The sequence below is a fragment of the Erpetoichthys calabaricus genome, chromosome 2 (genome assembly GCF_900747795.2).
Source record: "Erpetoichthys calabaricus chromosome 2, fErpCal1.3, whole genome shotgun sequence".
Classification (NCBI taxonomy): Eukaryota; Metazoa; Chordata; class Cladistia; order Polypteriformes; family Polypteridae; genus Erpetoichthys; species Erpetoichthys calabaricus.
In genome coordinates, this window is record NC_041395.2 from 131997809 (window position 1) to 132016241 (window position 18433).

General features: G+C 38.0%; 1 protein-coding gene across 1 annotated transcript; it reads left to right on the plus strand.

Moving 5' to 3' along the window:
- The first annotated feature begins 7930 nt into the window (after positions 1–7930).
- On the plus strand, positions 7931–17410 carry LOC127526628 (extracellular calcium-sensing receptor-like). Its single transcript, XM_051922541.1, has 6 exons — positions 7931–8130; positions 8766–9057; positions 9908–10708; positions 10856–11083; positions 11515–11638; positions 16440–17410. The coding sequence occupies exons 1-6, from the start codon at positions 7931–7933 to the stop codon at positions 17345–17347; spliced, it is 2553 nt and encodes an 850-aa protein (XP_051778501.1). The 3' UTR covers positions 17348–17410.
- Positions 17411–18433: the final 1023 nt, after the last annotated feature.

An 18433-nucleotide genomic window follows, 5' to 3' on the forward strand; every position in this document is an offset into this window, starting at 1 on the left:
CACCATGCCCAGGATTGGTTCCTGCCTTGTGTTGGCTGGGATTGGCTCCAGCAGACCCCCGTGACCCTGTGTTCGGATTCAGCAGGTTGGAAAATGGATGGATGGATATATATCCTGTAACCTTTTTTTTTTTTGGTGTAAATACAGTGGTGTGAAAAACTATTTGCCCCCTTACTGATTTCTTATTCTTTTGCATGTTTGTCACACAAAATGTTTCTGATCATCAAACACATTTAACCATTAGTCAAATATAACACAAGTAAACACAAAATGCAGTTTGTAAATGGTGGTTTTTATTATTTAGGGAGAACAAAAAATCCAAACCTACATGGCCCTGTGTGAAAAAGTAATTGCCCCCTGAACCTAATAACTGGTTGGGCCACCCTTAGCAGCAATAACTGCAATCAAGCGTTTGCGATAACTTGCAATGAGTCTTTTACAGCGCTCTGAAGGAATTTTGGCCCACTCATCTTCGCAAAATTGTTGTAATTCAGCTTTATTTGAGGGTTTTCTAGCATGAACCGCCTTTTTAAGGTCATGCCATAGCATCTCAATTGGATTCAGGTCAGGACTTTGACTAGGCCACTCCAAAGTCTTCATTTTGTTTTTCTTCAGCCATTCAGAGGTGGATTTGCTGGTGTGTTTTCGGTCATTGTCCTGTTGCAGCACCCAAGATCGCTTCAGCTTGAGTTGACGAACAGATGGCCGGACATTCTCCTTCAGGATTTTTTGGTAGACAGTAGAATTCATGGTTCCATCTATCACAGCAGGCCTTCCAGGTCCTGAAGCAGCAAAACAACCCCAGACCATCACACTACCACCACCATATTTTACTGTTGGTATGATGTTCTTTTTCTGAAATGCTGTGTTCCTTTTACGCCAGATGTAACGGGACATTTGCCTTCCAAAAAGTTCAACTTTTGACTCATCAGTCCACAAGGTATTTTCCCAAAAGTCTTGGCAATCATTGAGATGTTTCTTAGCAAAATTGAGACGAGCCCTAATGTTCTTTTTGCTTAACAGTGGTTTGCGTCTTGGAAATCTGCCATGCAGGCTGTTTTTGCCCAGTCTCTTTCTTATGGTGGAGTCGTGAACACTGACCTTAATTGAGGCAAGTGAGGCCTGCAGTTCTTTAGACGTTGTCCTGGGGTCTTTTGTGACCTCTCGGATGAGTCGTCTCTGCGCTCTTGGGGTAATTTTGGTCGGCCGGCCACTCCTGGGAAGGTTCACCACTGTTCCATGTTTTTGCCATTTGTGGATAATGGCTCTCACTGTGGTTCGCTGGAGTCCCAAAGCTTTACAAATGGCTTTATAACCTTTACCAGACTGATAGATCTCAATTACTTCTGTTCTCATTTGTTCCTGAATTTCTTTGGATCTTGGCATGATGTCTAGCTTTTGAGGTGCTTTTGGTCTACTTCTCCGTGTCAGGCAGCTCCTATTTAAGTGATTTCTTGATTGAAACAGGTGTGGCAGTAATCAGGCCTGGGGGTGGCTACGGAAATTGAACTCAGGTGTGATACACCACAGTTAGGTTATTTTTTAACAAGGGGGCAATTACTTTTTCACACAGGGCCATGTAGGTTTGGATTTTTTTTTCTCCCTAAATAATAAAAACCATCATTTAAAAACTGCATTTTGTGTTTAGTTGTGTTATATTTGACTAATGGTTAAATGTGTTTGATGATCAGAAACATTTTGTGTGACAAACATGCAAAAGAATAAGAAATCAGGAAGGGGGCAAATAGTTTTTCACACCACTGTATGTATTATCTATTATCTAACTGCCTCACCTTAACCTATCTTGTTTCTATTTATCTGTTTAATTTTATTCTGTCTGTTATTAGATGCAACTGAGATGGCAAATTTCATGTTTTCTTGTGTAAACATGACTAAATAAAGAAACCTTAACCTTAACCTTAACTCATCTGGTTATGTCAGTTCTGCAAACACACCTGAGGATTAGATTAGCACAGCTGGATTCAATCATCTAAGATGATTGTGTGGTCCAGTGCTGCTTGAAAAGCCCCTATATACCAACACTAGAAAACATGACCAGCAAGTCGCTTATTGGTGGATAGAGATGGCAAAACAAAGAGCACACATTTTTCCCAGACTGAGCAAGAAGTTTTACTGATGGGATATGAAGAATTCAATGAAATAATATGTACAAAAAGAAACACCGCAAAGCAGCCAAAACTCAAAAGAGGACTGGCAAAAAGTGGCAAATCAAATGCATAAGTATTTATTTTATTATTTGTATACAATGTTAATTTTCCACAGTGTTACATCAGTTTTTTTTATCCTTATTACATTATGCTCCTTATTACATCATCAATTACCAGGTGTGATCAAATAATACGGTGAATGTTTAAAAAAAATATATATTATAGAAAAAGACACTGACATTAATCCTGCTCAAAATATTCCACCTCATTTCAAACGCACTTATCGCTTCGTTCTTGCCACTTTCTTAAGCAGTTCTGGAAGTCCTATTTCGTGAGTGTTTTCAGTTGTGCTGTCATGGCTGCCTCAATGTCCTGAATCAATTCAAAATGTTTATCTTTCATGGTCATTTTGACTTTGGGGAAGAGTCAGAAGTCGCACGGTGCCAGATCCAGTGAATAAGGTGGATAAAGACACACTGTAATGTTTTTATTTGACAGAATTCGCTGTACCATAAGTGATGTGTGACACAGAGCATTGTCATAATTAATTAATTAATTAATTTCCCCCTGGGATTAATGTGAATTTCCCCCTGGGATTAATAAAGTATCTATCTATCTATCTATCTATCTATCTATCTATCTATCTATCTATCTATCTATCTATCTATCTATCTATCTATCTATCTATCTATCTATCTATCTATCTATCTATCTAATGGAGGATGACATTTCTCGGGTTGTTTTCTACACACACTGTTTCTTAAACACTCTAATAAGCCCTTATAATATTCAGTGTTCACTGTTGTGTTCCTGGGTACGTACCCAGCTCACATAATTCCATCAAGGTCAAAAAAACACAATCATCATTACCTTGATGTTTTGAATCTTGATTGATGTGCAGGACATCGAGGCAGCCATGACAGCATAACTATGAGACAATGTTTTGGAACTACAGACTGGGATATCCTGCAGGGATCACATAGTGAGAACATTGAGGAGGTTGTTGACTGCACTACTGACTACATCAACTTCTGTATGGACACTTTAGTTCCAGTAAGAACAGTATGCTGCTATGCTAACAACAAGCCATGGATTACAAGTGACATCAAGGGCCTTTTGAACCAGAAGAAAAGGGCCTTTAAAGACGGTGATCAGCATGAGCTCAAGTGCGTGCAGAAGGAACTCCGAGTCCAGCTCAGGGTGGCGAAGGAGCAGTACAGGAGAAAGCTGGAGCAGAAGTTGCAGAACAACAGCATGAAGGAAGTGTGGGATGGGATGAAGATCATCACTGGCTGCAGCTCGAAGCAGGGTGCCACCATCGAGAGAGACGTGAAGAGAGCAAACGAAATGAACATCTTCTTTAACAGGTTTGACCACCCTAACCCACTCTCACCTCGGATTACTGCACTCTCTACACATCCTTCTGCTGATACCAACATAGGAGAGACATCCCCACCCACAATTACAGCAGCGCAAGTGAGCAGAGAGCTGAGGAAACTTCATGTCAGCAAAGCAGCAGGTCCAGATGGAGTATCGCCACGACTGCTGAAGGTCTGTGCATCAGAGCTGGGGGGTCCTCTACAGCGCATCTTCAACCTGAGCCTGGAACAGGGGAAAGTCCCGAGGCTTTGGAAAACATCTTGCATCACCCCAGTCCCAAAGGTATCACATCCTGGTGAGCGGAATGACTTCCGGCCTGTCGCTCTAACATCACATGTGATGAAGACCATGGAGCGGCTGCTGCTTCACCACCTGAGGCCACAGGTCCAACACGCCCTCGACCCTCTGCAGTTCGCATACCAGGAGAAGGTGGGAGCGGAAGATGCCATCATCTATATGCTACATCGATCCCTCTCCCACTTGGACAGAGGCAGTGGTGCTGTAAGAATTATGTTTCTAGACTTCTCTAGCGCCTTCAACACCATCCAACCTCTGCTGGGATGGGAGTAGAGTCATACCTGGTGGCATGGATCGTGGACTATCTTACAAACAGACCTCAGTATGTGCGTCTCGGGAATTGCAGATCTGACATTGTGGTCAGCAACACAGGAGCGCCGCAGGGGACTGTACTTTCTCCGGTCCTATTCAGCCTATATACATCGGACTTCCAATATAACTCAGAGTCCTGCCACGTGCAAAAGTTTGCTGACGACACTGCTATCGTGGGCTGCATCAGGAGTGGGCAGGAGGAGGAGTATAGAAACCTCATCAAGGACTTTGTTAAATGGTGCGACTTAAACCACCTACACCTGAACACCAGCAAAACCAAGGAACTGGTGGTGGATTTTAGGAGACCCAGGCCCCTCATGGACTGTGACTGTGTGCAGAGGGTGCAGACCTATAAATACCTAGGAGTGCAGCTGGACGATAAATTAGACTGGACTGCCAATACTGATTCTCTGTGCAAGAAAGGACAGAGCCGCCTGTACTTCCTTAGAAGACTGGCATCCTTCAACATCTGCAGTAAGATGCTGCAGATGTTCTATCAGATGGTTGTGGCGAGTGCCCTCTTCTATGCAGTGGTGTGCTGGGGAGGCAGCATTAAGAAGAAGGATGCCTCACGCCTGGACAAACTGGTGAGGAAGGCAGGCTCTATTGTTGGCATAGAGCTGGACGGTCTGACATCCGTAGCAGAGCAACGGGCACTCAGCAGGCTCCTATCAATTATGGAGAATCCACTACATCCATTAAATAGTGTCATCTCCAGACAGAGGAGCAGTTTCAGTGACAGACTGCTGTCACTGTCCTGCTCCACTGACAGACTGAGAAGATCATTCCTCCCCCAAACTATGCGACTCTTCAATTCCACCAGAGGGGGTAAACGTTGAACATTATTCAAGTTATTGTCTGTTTTTTTATCTGCATTTTTTATTACTCTTTAATTTAATATTTCACCTTAGGCCACAGGTTCAACACGCCCTCGGCCCTCTGCAGTTTGCATATCAGGAGAAGGTGGGAGCGGAAGATGCCATCATCTATATGCTACATCGATCCCTCTCTCACTTGGACAGAGGCAGTGGTGCTGTAAGAATTATGTTTCTAGACTTCTCTAGCGCCTTCAACACAATCCAACCTCTGCTCCTTAGGGACAAGCTGACAGAGATGGGATTAGATTCATACCTAGTGGCATGGATAGTGGACTATCTTAAAGACAGACCTCAGTATGTGCGTCTTGGGAACTGCACGTCTGACATTGTGGTCAGCAACACAGAAGCGCCACAAGAGACTGTACTTTCTCCGGTCCTGTTCAGCCTATATACATCAGACTTCCAATACAACTCCGAGTCCTGCCATGTGCAAAAGTTCGCTGATGACACTGCCATCGTGGGCTGCATCAGGAATGGGCTGGAGGATGAATATAGGGACCTAATCAATGACTTTGTTAAATGGTGCGACTCAAACCATCTACAACTGAACACCAGCAAAACCAAGGAGCTGGTGGTGGATTTTAGGAGGCCCAGACCCCTCATAGACCCCGTGATCATCAAAGGTGACTGTGTGCAGAGGGTGCAGACCTATAAATATCTGGGAGTGCAGCTGGATGATAAATTAGACTGGACTGCCAATACTGATGCGCTGTGCAAGAAAGGACAGAGCCGATTATACTTCCTTAGAAGGCTGGCGTCCTTCAACATCTGCAATAAGATGCTGCAGATGTTCTATCAGACGGTTGTGGCGAGCGCTCTCTTCTACGCGGTGGTGTGCTAGGGAGGCAGCATTAAGAGGAAAGACGCCTCACGCCTGGACAAACTGGTGAGGAAGGCAGGCTCTATTGTTGGCATGGAGCTATTGTTGGCATCTGTGGCAGAGCGAAGGGCGCTCAGCAGGCTCCTATCAATTATGAAGAATCCACTGCATCCACTAAATAGTATCATCTCCAGACAGAAGAGCAGCTTCAGCAACAGACTGCTGTCACTGTCCTGCTCCACTGACAGATTGAGGAGATCGTTCCTCCCCCAAACTATGCGACTCTTCAATTCCACCCGGGGGGGTAAACGTTAACATTTAACATTATACAAAGTTATTGTCTGTTTTTCACCTGCATTATTATCATTCTTCAATTTAATATTATTTATTGTATCAGTATGTTGCTGCTGGAGAATGTGAATTTCCCATTGGGATTAATAAAGCATCTATCTATCTATCTATCTATCTATCTATCTATCTATCTATCTATCTATCTATCTATCTATCTATCTATCTATCTATCTATCTATCTATCTATCTATCTATCTATCTATCTATCTATCTATCTATCTATCTATCTATCTATCTTACATATCATAGCATAAACAGTTTCAAGAACATTTGTTTTATTAATATTTTATTATTACTATATTTTATTATTCCTTTAAAAGCTAATAAGGAGAAGGCAGGTGAAAAAAAAAAAACTGAGGTCCACCTGGTCCAGATCTCACCCCTGCTGAACAGCAGGCTCTCCAGCAAAATGCCCATTGCCTTGTTTCTGTGGGCATTGAAGGGGGAAGCTTCTCCTCAGAACCAGTGGCAGGATGCAGCAGTGGTCACTTCATTGTGGTGTGGACCTTGACCCGGACACAGACAGGCAGACACGTTAGATATACCCCACACACATTTATTCAGCGTTTCCATTACACAATGATTACTCACAAGCCCCCAGTTCCCCACAGTCCAGGCCATTCAACAATGCCTTCTCTCTCTCTGTCTTCAGACTGCCTCCTTCTCTCCTCCAGAGACCTTGTCCTTCTTCCACCCGACTCAAGTCCTCCTCTGAAGGGAGGCAGCCCCTTTAAATAAGCACCCGGATGTGCTACAGGTGTGTCCCCGGCAATCTCCCACCAACACGCCCCAGTGTGGCGGAAGTGCCGGCTGTTTCCCCGGAAGCACTTCGGGTGTCCCCTCTTTTTTTCCCGCCAGCACTTCCTGATCACTGACCGCCTGCCTCCTCACCACCACACTGGCTCACACCACCAATTCAGCCCCCCTAGACATCTGGGTTTCTTTTTCATTTTCCCCTCTAACCTACTCAGTCTCCTTTTATAATGCATTTGGTACAGGTGCCTTGATTATAAACCCCAGAGCACTGAGGAAATCGGCTGAACTGCACGCATCAGCAAGTGCATGCAGTCTCCACTAGTTCCCTCATCAACGCTTGCCCAGAGCCTTTTTATTTTTAGAACTTGAATGTCATGGCCCCCTTAAGTGGTGTACCACAAGCATGACAGTCTATTATCAGTAAAGAACTTAATACACTAACATATTTTTGTACTGTAAACTCCAACATAAACATGGGGAAAATATGCAAACTCCACACAGGAAGACCACCAGCTCTCTATGATGACAACAATGCCCACTTTGTCAGACTTTTGTTAATAAGAATGCCATTAAATACATTATTGTTTATGAATTCATTCTATGCATTTTACATGTAGTAAATATTTTTGTAATTATTTGCTCTAAATTTCTTAATACAAACATGTCATTAAAGTTGTTCTCAATATTTTATTTTAAATTGTCTAATTTGTTATTTAAAAGTTGCTGTTTAGTGCTTTATTATTTTATATCTTAATGAGAATATTTACATAATAGAAGTTCCTGAAATATTTACATTAATCCTTATAATATAAAGCATGGGTCATACTTTCCTCCACAAGTACATTCAGCAGTGACGTATCCCCTTAGGAGTATATTCTTTTGGGAAGTCAACAGATGTTTCAGTTCTGCAGTTTTCTAATCCAGTATATAAAAGGCAACATCACTTTTTTATTTAAAAGTTTGACAATATGCTTTGGGCAGCAGTTCTTTTTATATTTGTTAGAGCAAGAGCTGGAAATCCAGTGTGTCACTTACAGGGAAGACCAGAAGTGTCCCAATTTTCTAAAGATGGAGACTTAATCATTGGAGGAATCTTTTCTTTCCATAATATTGTTGTAGATGACAAGCCAACATATATTACTACACCTAAGCCATCAATATGCAGTGGGTAAGTTAAAAAAAACAACACTCTAACTCAGGTAGTTATACAAGGCACCACATGTAATACATAGTTATGCTTCTGTGTCTTGTACTTAGAAAAATGCATCACATTTTACATTTTTGTATAAAATGATAAATTAACAAACTTTGGTTCACTTTTTGTGATAATATGGAAAATCATAAATGCTACGCAGTAATAGAATAAAGGTATAAGGTAAAAAGAATATATATGTTATGCTTAAAATTTATCATCTGAAACAACAGAGTAATGTATTTTAAATACTAATGGTAATTGTCTTGTACCTGGGGCTCAGATGCAACATGTGTTCTTGTACAGCAACAGTATTATCTATTATGTTATTAATGAAGATTTTGAGCTTTTAACAATTTCAGAAATGTATCAATAAAAATGGTTTGCTTCAAGCTTCAGTTTGAAATACTTTCAGTTGCTTCAGTTTTAAATACCCAAATCACTGCAATATTTGTACACCTTTTTGCATAATCTTTGCAAATAAACTAATAAGCTGAAAATTTGTGAGATATCTTAAAATGTGAGTACAATTTTAAAATTTTAATGCTATAAACCAAATTTTATGTGCTGAAAATAATTTATTAAAAATAAATTAATCTTTTTCTGAACAGATTAAATCCTCGTGAGTTTCAGTTTGTTGAAAGTGTTATCTTTGCCATAGAAAATATTAATAACAGCACGGATATACTGCCTGGTGTGACTTTAGGTTACAAAATATACGATGACTGCAGTTCCATTCCTTTAGCAATCGGAGCAGCAATGGCTTTAGTGAACGGACAGGAGGAAACATGGCAAAGTGATGAATCGTGTAACAAGTCGTCAACAGTTGCAATAATTGGACTGTCTGAATCACAATTAAGCAAAACTGTTGCCACTGTCTTAAGGCCATTTCACATACCACTGGTAAGAATAAAACATTTTAAAGTTTTTGTAATGATCTTTCAAATTTGCAAAGATAAAGATACAAAGGGTGGAGTAAAGCAATGCTCGAAAAATGGCATATTGTCATGTATGAAATATACATATTATATACACAAAATAAATAATAAAAATTTAACAACAATTAGTAAGCTTGTGAAATAATAAATACTTCAATCTCCTGGGTAAATTTGTCCAAATAAATATTTTTTTCTTTCTATGGATTATTGCTATTTTGTTTTTTGTTTTATTTTATTAGACAGGTTTTATGCATGACAATATATAGTAGGTAAAGTCTGTTTAATATTACTGAAACATCATTTCATTATTTTAATATTCAACATATACAGTATACTGTATGTTTTAGTTCAGGTAAGTAAGCATGTGCAGCATGAATCTATCCACTAAAATAAAAATCCATCTGACTTTCTTATAATACAAAATTGAATTATTGCAAAGACAGTGCTGTAAGTTGCAGCTTTTAAAAATAATTTGATTAAGGTAATATGCATGTTGCTCATGAGAGTGCTTTATTTTTACATCTAGCAAATTAAATTCAGCAGAATAAAATGAGAGGGGTATTGTTTCACCTTCTGATTGGCAATAATCTATTTAATAATCAGTGCTTGTTTGACCTTTTGCTTGTACATATACTTTGAAAATTGAAGTGTTTTCTTTATCTGAAATAGCAACCGAGATCCATTGCTTTCTTTATTACAGTAATGGAGCATAGTTATTAACTATACACTGAAAGACTAAACACTTTTTCCAAAATAAAAACTAAGTGCCTCTTTTCTTGAAGTGTACTTATTCATATTGTATTTTCTTTTCACAGATAAGTTATTATTCAACCTGTGCGTGTCTAAGTGACAGACAGGAGTTTCCCACATTTTTTCGGACAATACCAAGTGACTTTTATCAAAGCAGAGCCCTGGCACAACTTGTGAAGCATTTTGGATGGACTTGGATAGGAACAGTGAGAAGTGACAACAACTACGGCCAAGTAGGAATGGCTACATTTATTGAAGCTGTCCAACAAGAAGGAGTTTGTGTTGAATATTCAGAAGCTATTTTTAGAAATAATCCAAAAGAAAATTTCATTAAAACAGCAAATATCATTAAGAAGTCATCTGCGAAAGTTATTGTATCTTTTTCGTCGTTTAAAGACATGGAACTTCTGATAAAAGAACTGATTGATCAAAATGTCACTGGTTTACAGTGGCTAGGAAGTGAAGGCTGGATTTCTAGCGATTATCTGGCAACAAAAGAAAGTTACCAAGTACTTGGTGGAGCAATTGGGGTTGCCATTACTAATGCAAACATAACTGGTCTTCTTGAATATTTACAATCAGTAAAACCTTCAGATATTCCTGGGAATAGTGGTTTAACTGAGCTTTGGGAAAGCACATTCAACTGTACCCTGACTGACCATAAATTGACTGGGAAAATGAGCTCATGCACTGGGAATGAAAATTTCAGTCAAGTCAGTAGTCAATACAATGATGTGACAGAACTCCGAATTACTAATAATGCCTATAAAGCAGTCTACGCTATTGCATATTCACTACATAATCTGTATAAATGCCAAAATGACCTACTGAAATGTTTAAAGACAAGAAAGGTTGAGCCATGGGAGGTAAAGAGACTCTCTCATATCTAATATAGATGTTTATTTTAATTTGAAATATTATTTTAACATTAAAAATAAAGTTCCACCTGCAGAGAAAGACCTAAGCAGAAGGGTTGTGCCTTATTTGCATGTCTTTAAAAACCTCTTCCCTAGGTACTTAAACATATAAAAATGGTGAATTTCACAACCAGAGATGGTGAAAATGTTTTCTTTGATGCTAATGGCGATCCAACTGCAAGATATGAGCTTGTAAATTGGCAACTTACTGATCGAGGTAACACAAAAATTGTTACAATTGGCATCTATGATTCATCTTTACCAGAAAAGCAGAGGTTCAAAATGAATAATGTTAGTATTGTTTGGGGTGGAGATCCCAACAAGGTGAGATTTTATGATTTGTTGTTTTTATACTTTTTACTTTTTCTATAATTTTTTTCTCTGCATGACTTTCATTTGTTTGACAGCTGTCTATATTTTGTAATAGTTTATGCTGATAAATAATAAATATTAATTTATTCATTCATTTTTTACATGTTTTACCTCTCACTATGCTTGTAGTGGTATCAAGGTAAACAGGGTAGACCAGAATTCTCTTTTCTGCACAGGAATCACTAGCTGGTATTACCTGTTCACCTTAATACTCTCACAAGAATGAACAGTGTGAGCAAGGTAGAAAATAAATTAACAAAAAATTCCTATTTACAAGTAATATTAACACCTTAACTGTTATACATAGTAAAATACAACATTCTGTCAGACCAGATGCTGTAAAGATTACAACTTGAACACTTACTTGACTCACATTTTTAAAGATGATTAGATCTGTATGCAGTGAAAGCTGCCAACCAGGCTCTCGAAAGGCTTTGAAGAAAGGAAAACCTGTTTGCTGCTTTGACTGCTTGCCATGTGCAGAAGGTGAAATCAGTAATTATACAGGTAAGTTTAAATAAAATGCTTTTATTTATTTGTGGATGTTAGAGATACAGTAAATCATTTTAAATGTGTCACTTATTAACATTGGTCCCAGTAGATATTTGGACTATCAGAAAAAACAGTGCAAATAATGAGAGAAAATGTACATCCAGGAATCTAAATGGCATTCAGATACTTTTTGTCAGCAATCATTCCTACTACTGCACTCTTCTATTTTTGGTGGATGCAATGACTAGGATGCTGGTAATGACTAGTAAACTGCTACTAAGTCCATTTTCAATGTGTGAATTTGAGCAAGTCACCTAACTTACTGGTGCACAAATTGTAAAACTATAGCGATAATAGAAACCTGGCTAATAACAAAGCTGGGTATGAGTATAACATAGAGGGATACACATTTTTTGGAAGGATATACAGAACAGAGGAGGAGGTGGGGTTGCTGTTGCTGTTGTTTATGTCAAACAGAATTTAAATGCAAGTCCTCTTCAGTTCGACGATGAGCCCCACCTTAAGAAGGACGTGTTTTTTCACCTGGAAAGCATGAAGGAAAGATCTCCCAATGCAGGCAGTAATTTCAACTCACATCTTTTTAGTGATATTAAAAATGCAAGTTTGAGGGGGATATTATAGTCATGGGGGACATTTATTATCCGAATATTAACTTGGATAAGTGCAGTTGTTTTTAGACGTAATCATTGTTTTTTAACACGGTATGTTAAAGCACCAATGTGGCGTGAAGTTTGTCTGGATTTGGTATTTTGTAATTATCGGGATAGAATTGATGGTGTAAAGGTGATTGAACCACTAGGGTCAAGTGACCATAATATAATACAGCTCTCAGTGTTTTGTAAGAGTACAGATACAAAGACTAAAATTGTTGTTGGTAGGGCAAATTTTGAGCAAATATGGCAAAGTCTAAGGAGGATAGACTGGGATAAGCTTTTAAGTGGGGAGACAGTCAAGGAGCAGTGGAACAGGTTTAAAAATGTTTTACATGTAATGCAGGATAGGTACATACCCAAATTTAGAATTAATAGGAAATTTTTTAAAATTCCACAGCGGGTTAAAAAAGAGTTAAAAATATTAGGGAGGCTAAAAGACAGTTGGAGAACAATACAGCAGATAAGGCGAAGGAAGACCCTAAGAGATTCTTTCTGTATTTTAAAAAATAAAAGAACAGTCAAGGAGGAATTGAAGTGCAAATGGGAATTAAAAGATACAGACAGTGAAATAACGGATTCTCTAAACTTGCATTTTTCTGAGGTCTTGGATAACCTCCCAGAGGTAAACAACTACTAAGGAGGAACCGAGGGATTTGAAAATTGTAGAGGGAGAAGTACTTCTCAGATTAAATAGGCTGAAATCAAACAAATGACCAGGACCAGGTAATATTTACCCTTGAGTTCTTAAGGAGTCTAGCGAGTACATATATAAACCCTTGACACATATTTTTAGGAAGTCACAGCATACTGGGGAGATTCCGGAGAAGTGGAAAATGGCAAATATTATTCCGTTATATAAAAAGGGTGACCAGGCAGATCCAAGCAACTATGGGCCAGTAAGCTTAACATGCATCACAGGAAAATGAATGGAAGGAATTATTAAGGATAAGATTGAGCAGCCCATGGCAAGTGCAGGAGTTTTTCGGAACAGTCAGCATGGGTTCAGAAGAGGGAGGCCATGATATTGGCCTCCATGATATCCAGAAGATATTGGACTAAGGGCGTTACTAATAATGGTGTGAGAGATCTACATCTCAAGCTTGTATCCTTATCTTTTTTCCTGTGTTTTTTCAGAATCATCTTTCGTTTAGTGTTCCTTTCAGATGTGAATACAAATTTTAACATAATCTCTGCTAACTACAAAAGAACCTAAATACTATACAGTAAAGCCACTAATATTTTAAATGTTTGATTACTAAGAATTACACAGAATTCTGATGAATTTTATATAGCTCATATCCCTGCAGTCACCTCTCTCTTGTACATTGTGAAAGTATTATAAAAAAATAAACTAACATAATAATATATTATTATTGTTAATAACAATAATAATAATAATATATTATTTGTCTTGAGATTGTTTAGTTAGAGTTCAAAATGTGTGCAGTGTCATATTTTATTTTGTCATTTGGTTTGAGGGATTTAGGTGGAGTGCACTTCAGGTGAATCTTCTAGATTAAGAAGTCAGATATAGGAAGACATGAGATGTACCCCCTTCACTACGGAGATACGCATGAAGTGATATAACAATGTAATTTAATGTGTAGGAGAGTCACTGTTACCATCTGTGATCAAATGGATTTTAAATATTCATATTCACCCATTCAATTTCCTGGAACTGTTTTAGTGTTCCTGCTGTGCTGATGCTGTGCCATTTTGAACTCCACCTTTAACCACCAATTGACTTTTTCATTTGATGGTATTTGCCATGAGAGACACTATAAAAGATGAAAATGATGCAATATTAAGGCATCAGGGTAACTCAGATTTGAGTGTTACTTAAAAAATAGTTAAAAGGTTTGGATCCTAGATTAAGTCATTACCAAGGGGCCTTCTGCATGTAATTTGAATGTTCTTGTCCTGGTTGCTCCAAATTGCAGCTATACTGAGAGGAAGCTCAGAACTGCATTGGCATGTGTGTGATGTTGCACATGATTATTTGATGGTGTTCAGTAGAGGCCTTGTTATTGCTCTGTACACATGTCTACTAAACAAGGCAACCATAAACAGAAAACAGTGGATTCAAACAACACAACTAATGGGCACTGAAAATCTTCTGTATTAAGATTTCAGTTTGATAAACAATGATGTTCATATTAGATTAGATTAGAGTAACTTTATTAATCCATTGAGGAAATTCAGATGCAGAAACAAAAAAAAAAAGATACCAACTAACACGACAAATAGTACAGCCAATCAATCAATTGGTACATACATACATACATACATACATACATACATACATACATACATACATACATACATAATATGCAGATATTTCAAAATTAACTTAATGAGTATGTCAGGAGGAAGCACTGAACTGCCCAATAACAGTGGACAGAAAAGACACCCAGAGGCGGTACTTAGCATACTGTGGAGGAATGAGACTATGGCTTAAAGTGCTCCAAGACAGTGCCTCCTAGAAGGAATGGAGGGGATTTTTCATGATGACATCCAATTTTTCCACCATCCTCTTTTCCACAACAGCTTTCAGTGTGTTCAGGGTTCGTCCTGTAATGGAGCTGGCTTTCCTGATAAGTTTTTGAGCTCACGTTGCTTCTTAAGAAGACTGCAGTATAGAACAACACAGGGATGAAGTGGTTGGTCTATATAATAATATATTTTTAAAAAAATCTATCCTCTTTAAATGCAATTATAATGCACATGTTACAGTACATACCCTTAAAGAAACAGTACAGAAAAGGAAATTAGTATGAAGTAATTATTCAAAGGCACCAACACAGTCGGGGTAATCAGTGACTTAATATATTCAGTCAGTTAAGAATAATAAAACTGACTGAATATACAGAGAGAAAAAAGAAAAAAGAAAAAGATATATTCCTCACAAACATCATTTTTTTCTAATTTTAAATGCAATAATACAAGATGTTTCATTATATTGTATTGGGTGGGTAATTATTCTGACCAAACAGTGTAAGGTAACACGACTGATTGCCAAGTAAGCCGTAATATCCCAGTGTTTGTTAGTCTAAATAGAGCTGTTAGAATATATGCAAATTTTCAGATACCTAGGCTACCTAAAAATAAATAAGCAAAGGTTTTATTTGGGTAAGTGTTGAGTACAAAATATATCTAAAACAAGTGACCCAGTGAAGCACATGCTTGAAGATATCTCTTGCAAGTAGAACAGGTAAATTTTCATTGTCAAGAGAAAGGTGAATGATGTGCAAGGTAATTCTCACTTGTGCTTTAAAAAAAAATTTGAATTATCATTAAGTATTTTTCTAACTAATCATGTGAGATTATCTTACATGCTAATAGTGTATTGAGTTACCAATTTCTGTTAAAAAAAATATAAAATAATTTTCAAGGCTGTGACATGTTTAAAAAGTTAACTTCCCAGACATAAAAAATTTAAATTTCTGTTATGTAAAAAAGGTAATATTAAACTGTTCTTTAAAATACAAATGATTGTTTAGTATTTCATAACCATGTTACATTATTGTTTAAAGTTAGCTCAGTAAAGAGGCATGGAATGAACCAATGTAAGCAATCCTTGTGATGAGTTGGTGTTTGTTTCCATTATAGAATTTTAGTTGGACAGAGTTTATCCTGGCAGCATCAGTTGCAAGGCAGGAAACATTCATCATTCATAAATGCATGTTCACCCATACAAGGCTATGTAAGAGTCACCAGTTGGCTTAGCATGTATGTCTTTTAGGTGTGAGAGGAATATCAAGGGAATTTCATGCTGACAAAAAGGACAGTAAAGCTGAGCCAAACACAAGACATACATCCACCCTCATATAAAACACTCACGCAACCCATGTCAATGAAGAGCTGAGACCCTTAGTCTAACCTGCATATGTTAATATCTCAAAGAAAACTCACACTTACATGGGGAAATCATGCAATTTCCACAGAGATTGTCACCAAAGCTAACACCTTGGAACTGTCACTCAGCAATACCAGAAACCATGCCAACCCACAAAATATCACAGTACCATCCAGAAACTGTTCTTAACACAAAAAGCATTTTATAGGGAAATAATCACACTTGTTAACAAATTTTCTATACTAAATGAGCACAATCAATTTGTTTTAACATTTGTGTCTTTCAGATTCATTGGACTGCATGGCCTGCCCCTTGGAGTTCAAGTCAAATGATCAAAGAAATCAATGCATTCTTAAAAATACTGAATTTCTTTCATTTGGAGAATTAATGGGCACATTACTTGTCATATTTTCTTTGGTTGGTACTTGCATAACTCTAGTAACAGGAATTATATTCTATTTTTATAGAGACACTCCAATTGTCAAGGCAAACAACTCAGAGCTAAGCTTTCTTCTCTTGTTTTCTTTAACTCTGTGTTTCCTCTGCTCACTCACATTCATTGGCGAGCCAACTGACTGGTCTTGTATGCTACGCCATACAAGTTTTGGCATTACTTTTGTTCTTTCCATCTCTTGCATTTTGGCTAAAACAATTGTGGTATTGATGGCTTTTAGGGCTACTCTGCCTGGGAATAATGTTATGAAATGGTTTGGACCGACTCAACAGAGACTGAGTGTTTTTGCATTAACATTAGTACAGGCTTTTCTCTGTATATCATGGCTTATAATTTCCCCTCCTTTTCCAAACAGAAATATGCAACACTATAAAGATAAAATAATTTTAGAATGTAACTTTGGATCAACGTTTGCCTTTTATGCCATGTTAGGTTACATAGGCCTTCTTTCAACCATGTGTTTTGTACTTTCGTTTCTGGCACGTAAACTACCAGATAATTTTAATGAAGCAAAATATATCACTTTCAGCATGCTGATATTTTGTGCTGTCTGGATTACTTTCATTCCAGCTTATATCAGTTCTCCAGGAAAATATACAGTAGCAGTAGAAATATTTGCAATTCTGGCATCTAGCTTTGGAATACTTTTCTGCTTTTTTTCACCAAAATGTTACATTATTTTATTAAAGCCTGAGAAAAATACAAAGAAGTATTTAATGGGAAAAACAACATCAATGTAACCTAGCTCACATAATGAGTGAATCAAATTGCAGAAAATGTTATTTTTATGTTTTTTACTGTCTCATAATTATGTGCATGAATATCTCACAAATGTACCCATTTATTTGTGGTAAAAATTAAAAATAAGCATATGCAAAAATATCCACTAGCATTCAGTCAATGCTTTCTTCTCTGACTACCCATCTTTTGTGGTTAGCACATTCTTTTTATAGCTGCTAGCTAGGAACTATCTATCCATCCATTTTCCAACCCACTGAATCCGAACACAGGGTCACGGGGGTCTGCTGGAGCCAATCCCAACCAACACAGGGCACAAGGCAGGAACCAATCCCAGTCACAGTGCCAACCCACCGCAGGCCACACACAAACACATCAAGCACACATTAGGGCCAATTTAGAAAACATAATCCACCTAACCTGCATGTCTTTGGACTATGGGAGGAAACCGGAGCACCTGGTGGAAACCCACTCACGGGGAGAACATGCAAACTCCACACAGGAAGGACCCGGAAAGTGAACCTGGGTCTCTTAACTGTGAAGCAGCGGCGCTACCACTGCGCCACCGTGCCGCCAGCTAGGAACTATTAAATACTTAAAGGAATTTGCATAAAATGACACAGTTTGAGTCACACTGGGATTTATTAAAACAAATATTTTGCTTTTAAATGTATTCAGTTGGAAAAAAGTAATATTTATTTAAATACAGTCTGTATTCATAAAGCAAAGTTGTTTTAAGACAAATGCAACAACAAAATAATTTTAAATAATATTAATACAACAATTGCACTACTGCCCTTGGTGAGTTCCAGAATAATTACCAAAGGCCATATAGGGATTGCATAGTTCAGCTTTGCCAGAAGAAGATCTAAAAAAGGTGATCTAAACATTGACCTCTAAAATCTTCATGGATAGTTTAACACACAACTCAACAAGCCCCCCCTTAAAACAAACACATGCAAGCACAATATCATGTCAAGCCCCATCTCCAGGGTGTCACGAGTTGGATTTTTGGGGCTTTATCATACCATGCCCAACCTAGTATTTAAGATGCCCCCCCTTACTATTCAGATCAGGTCATGTGGTGC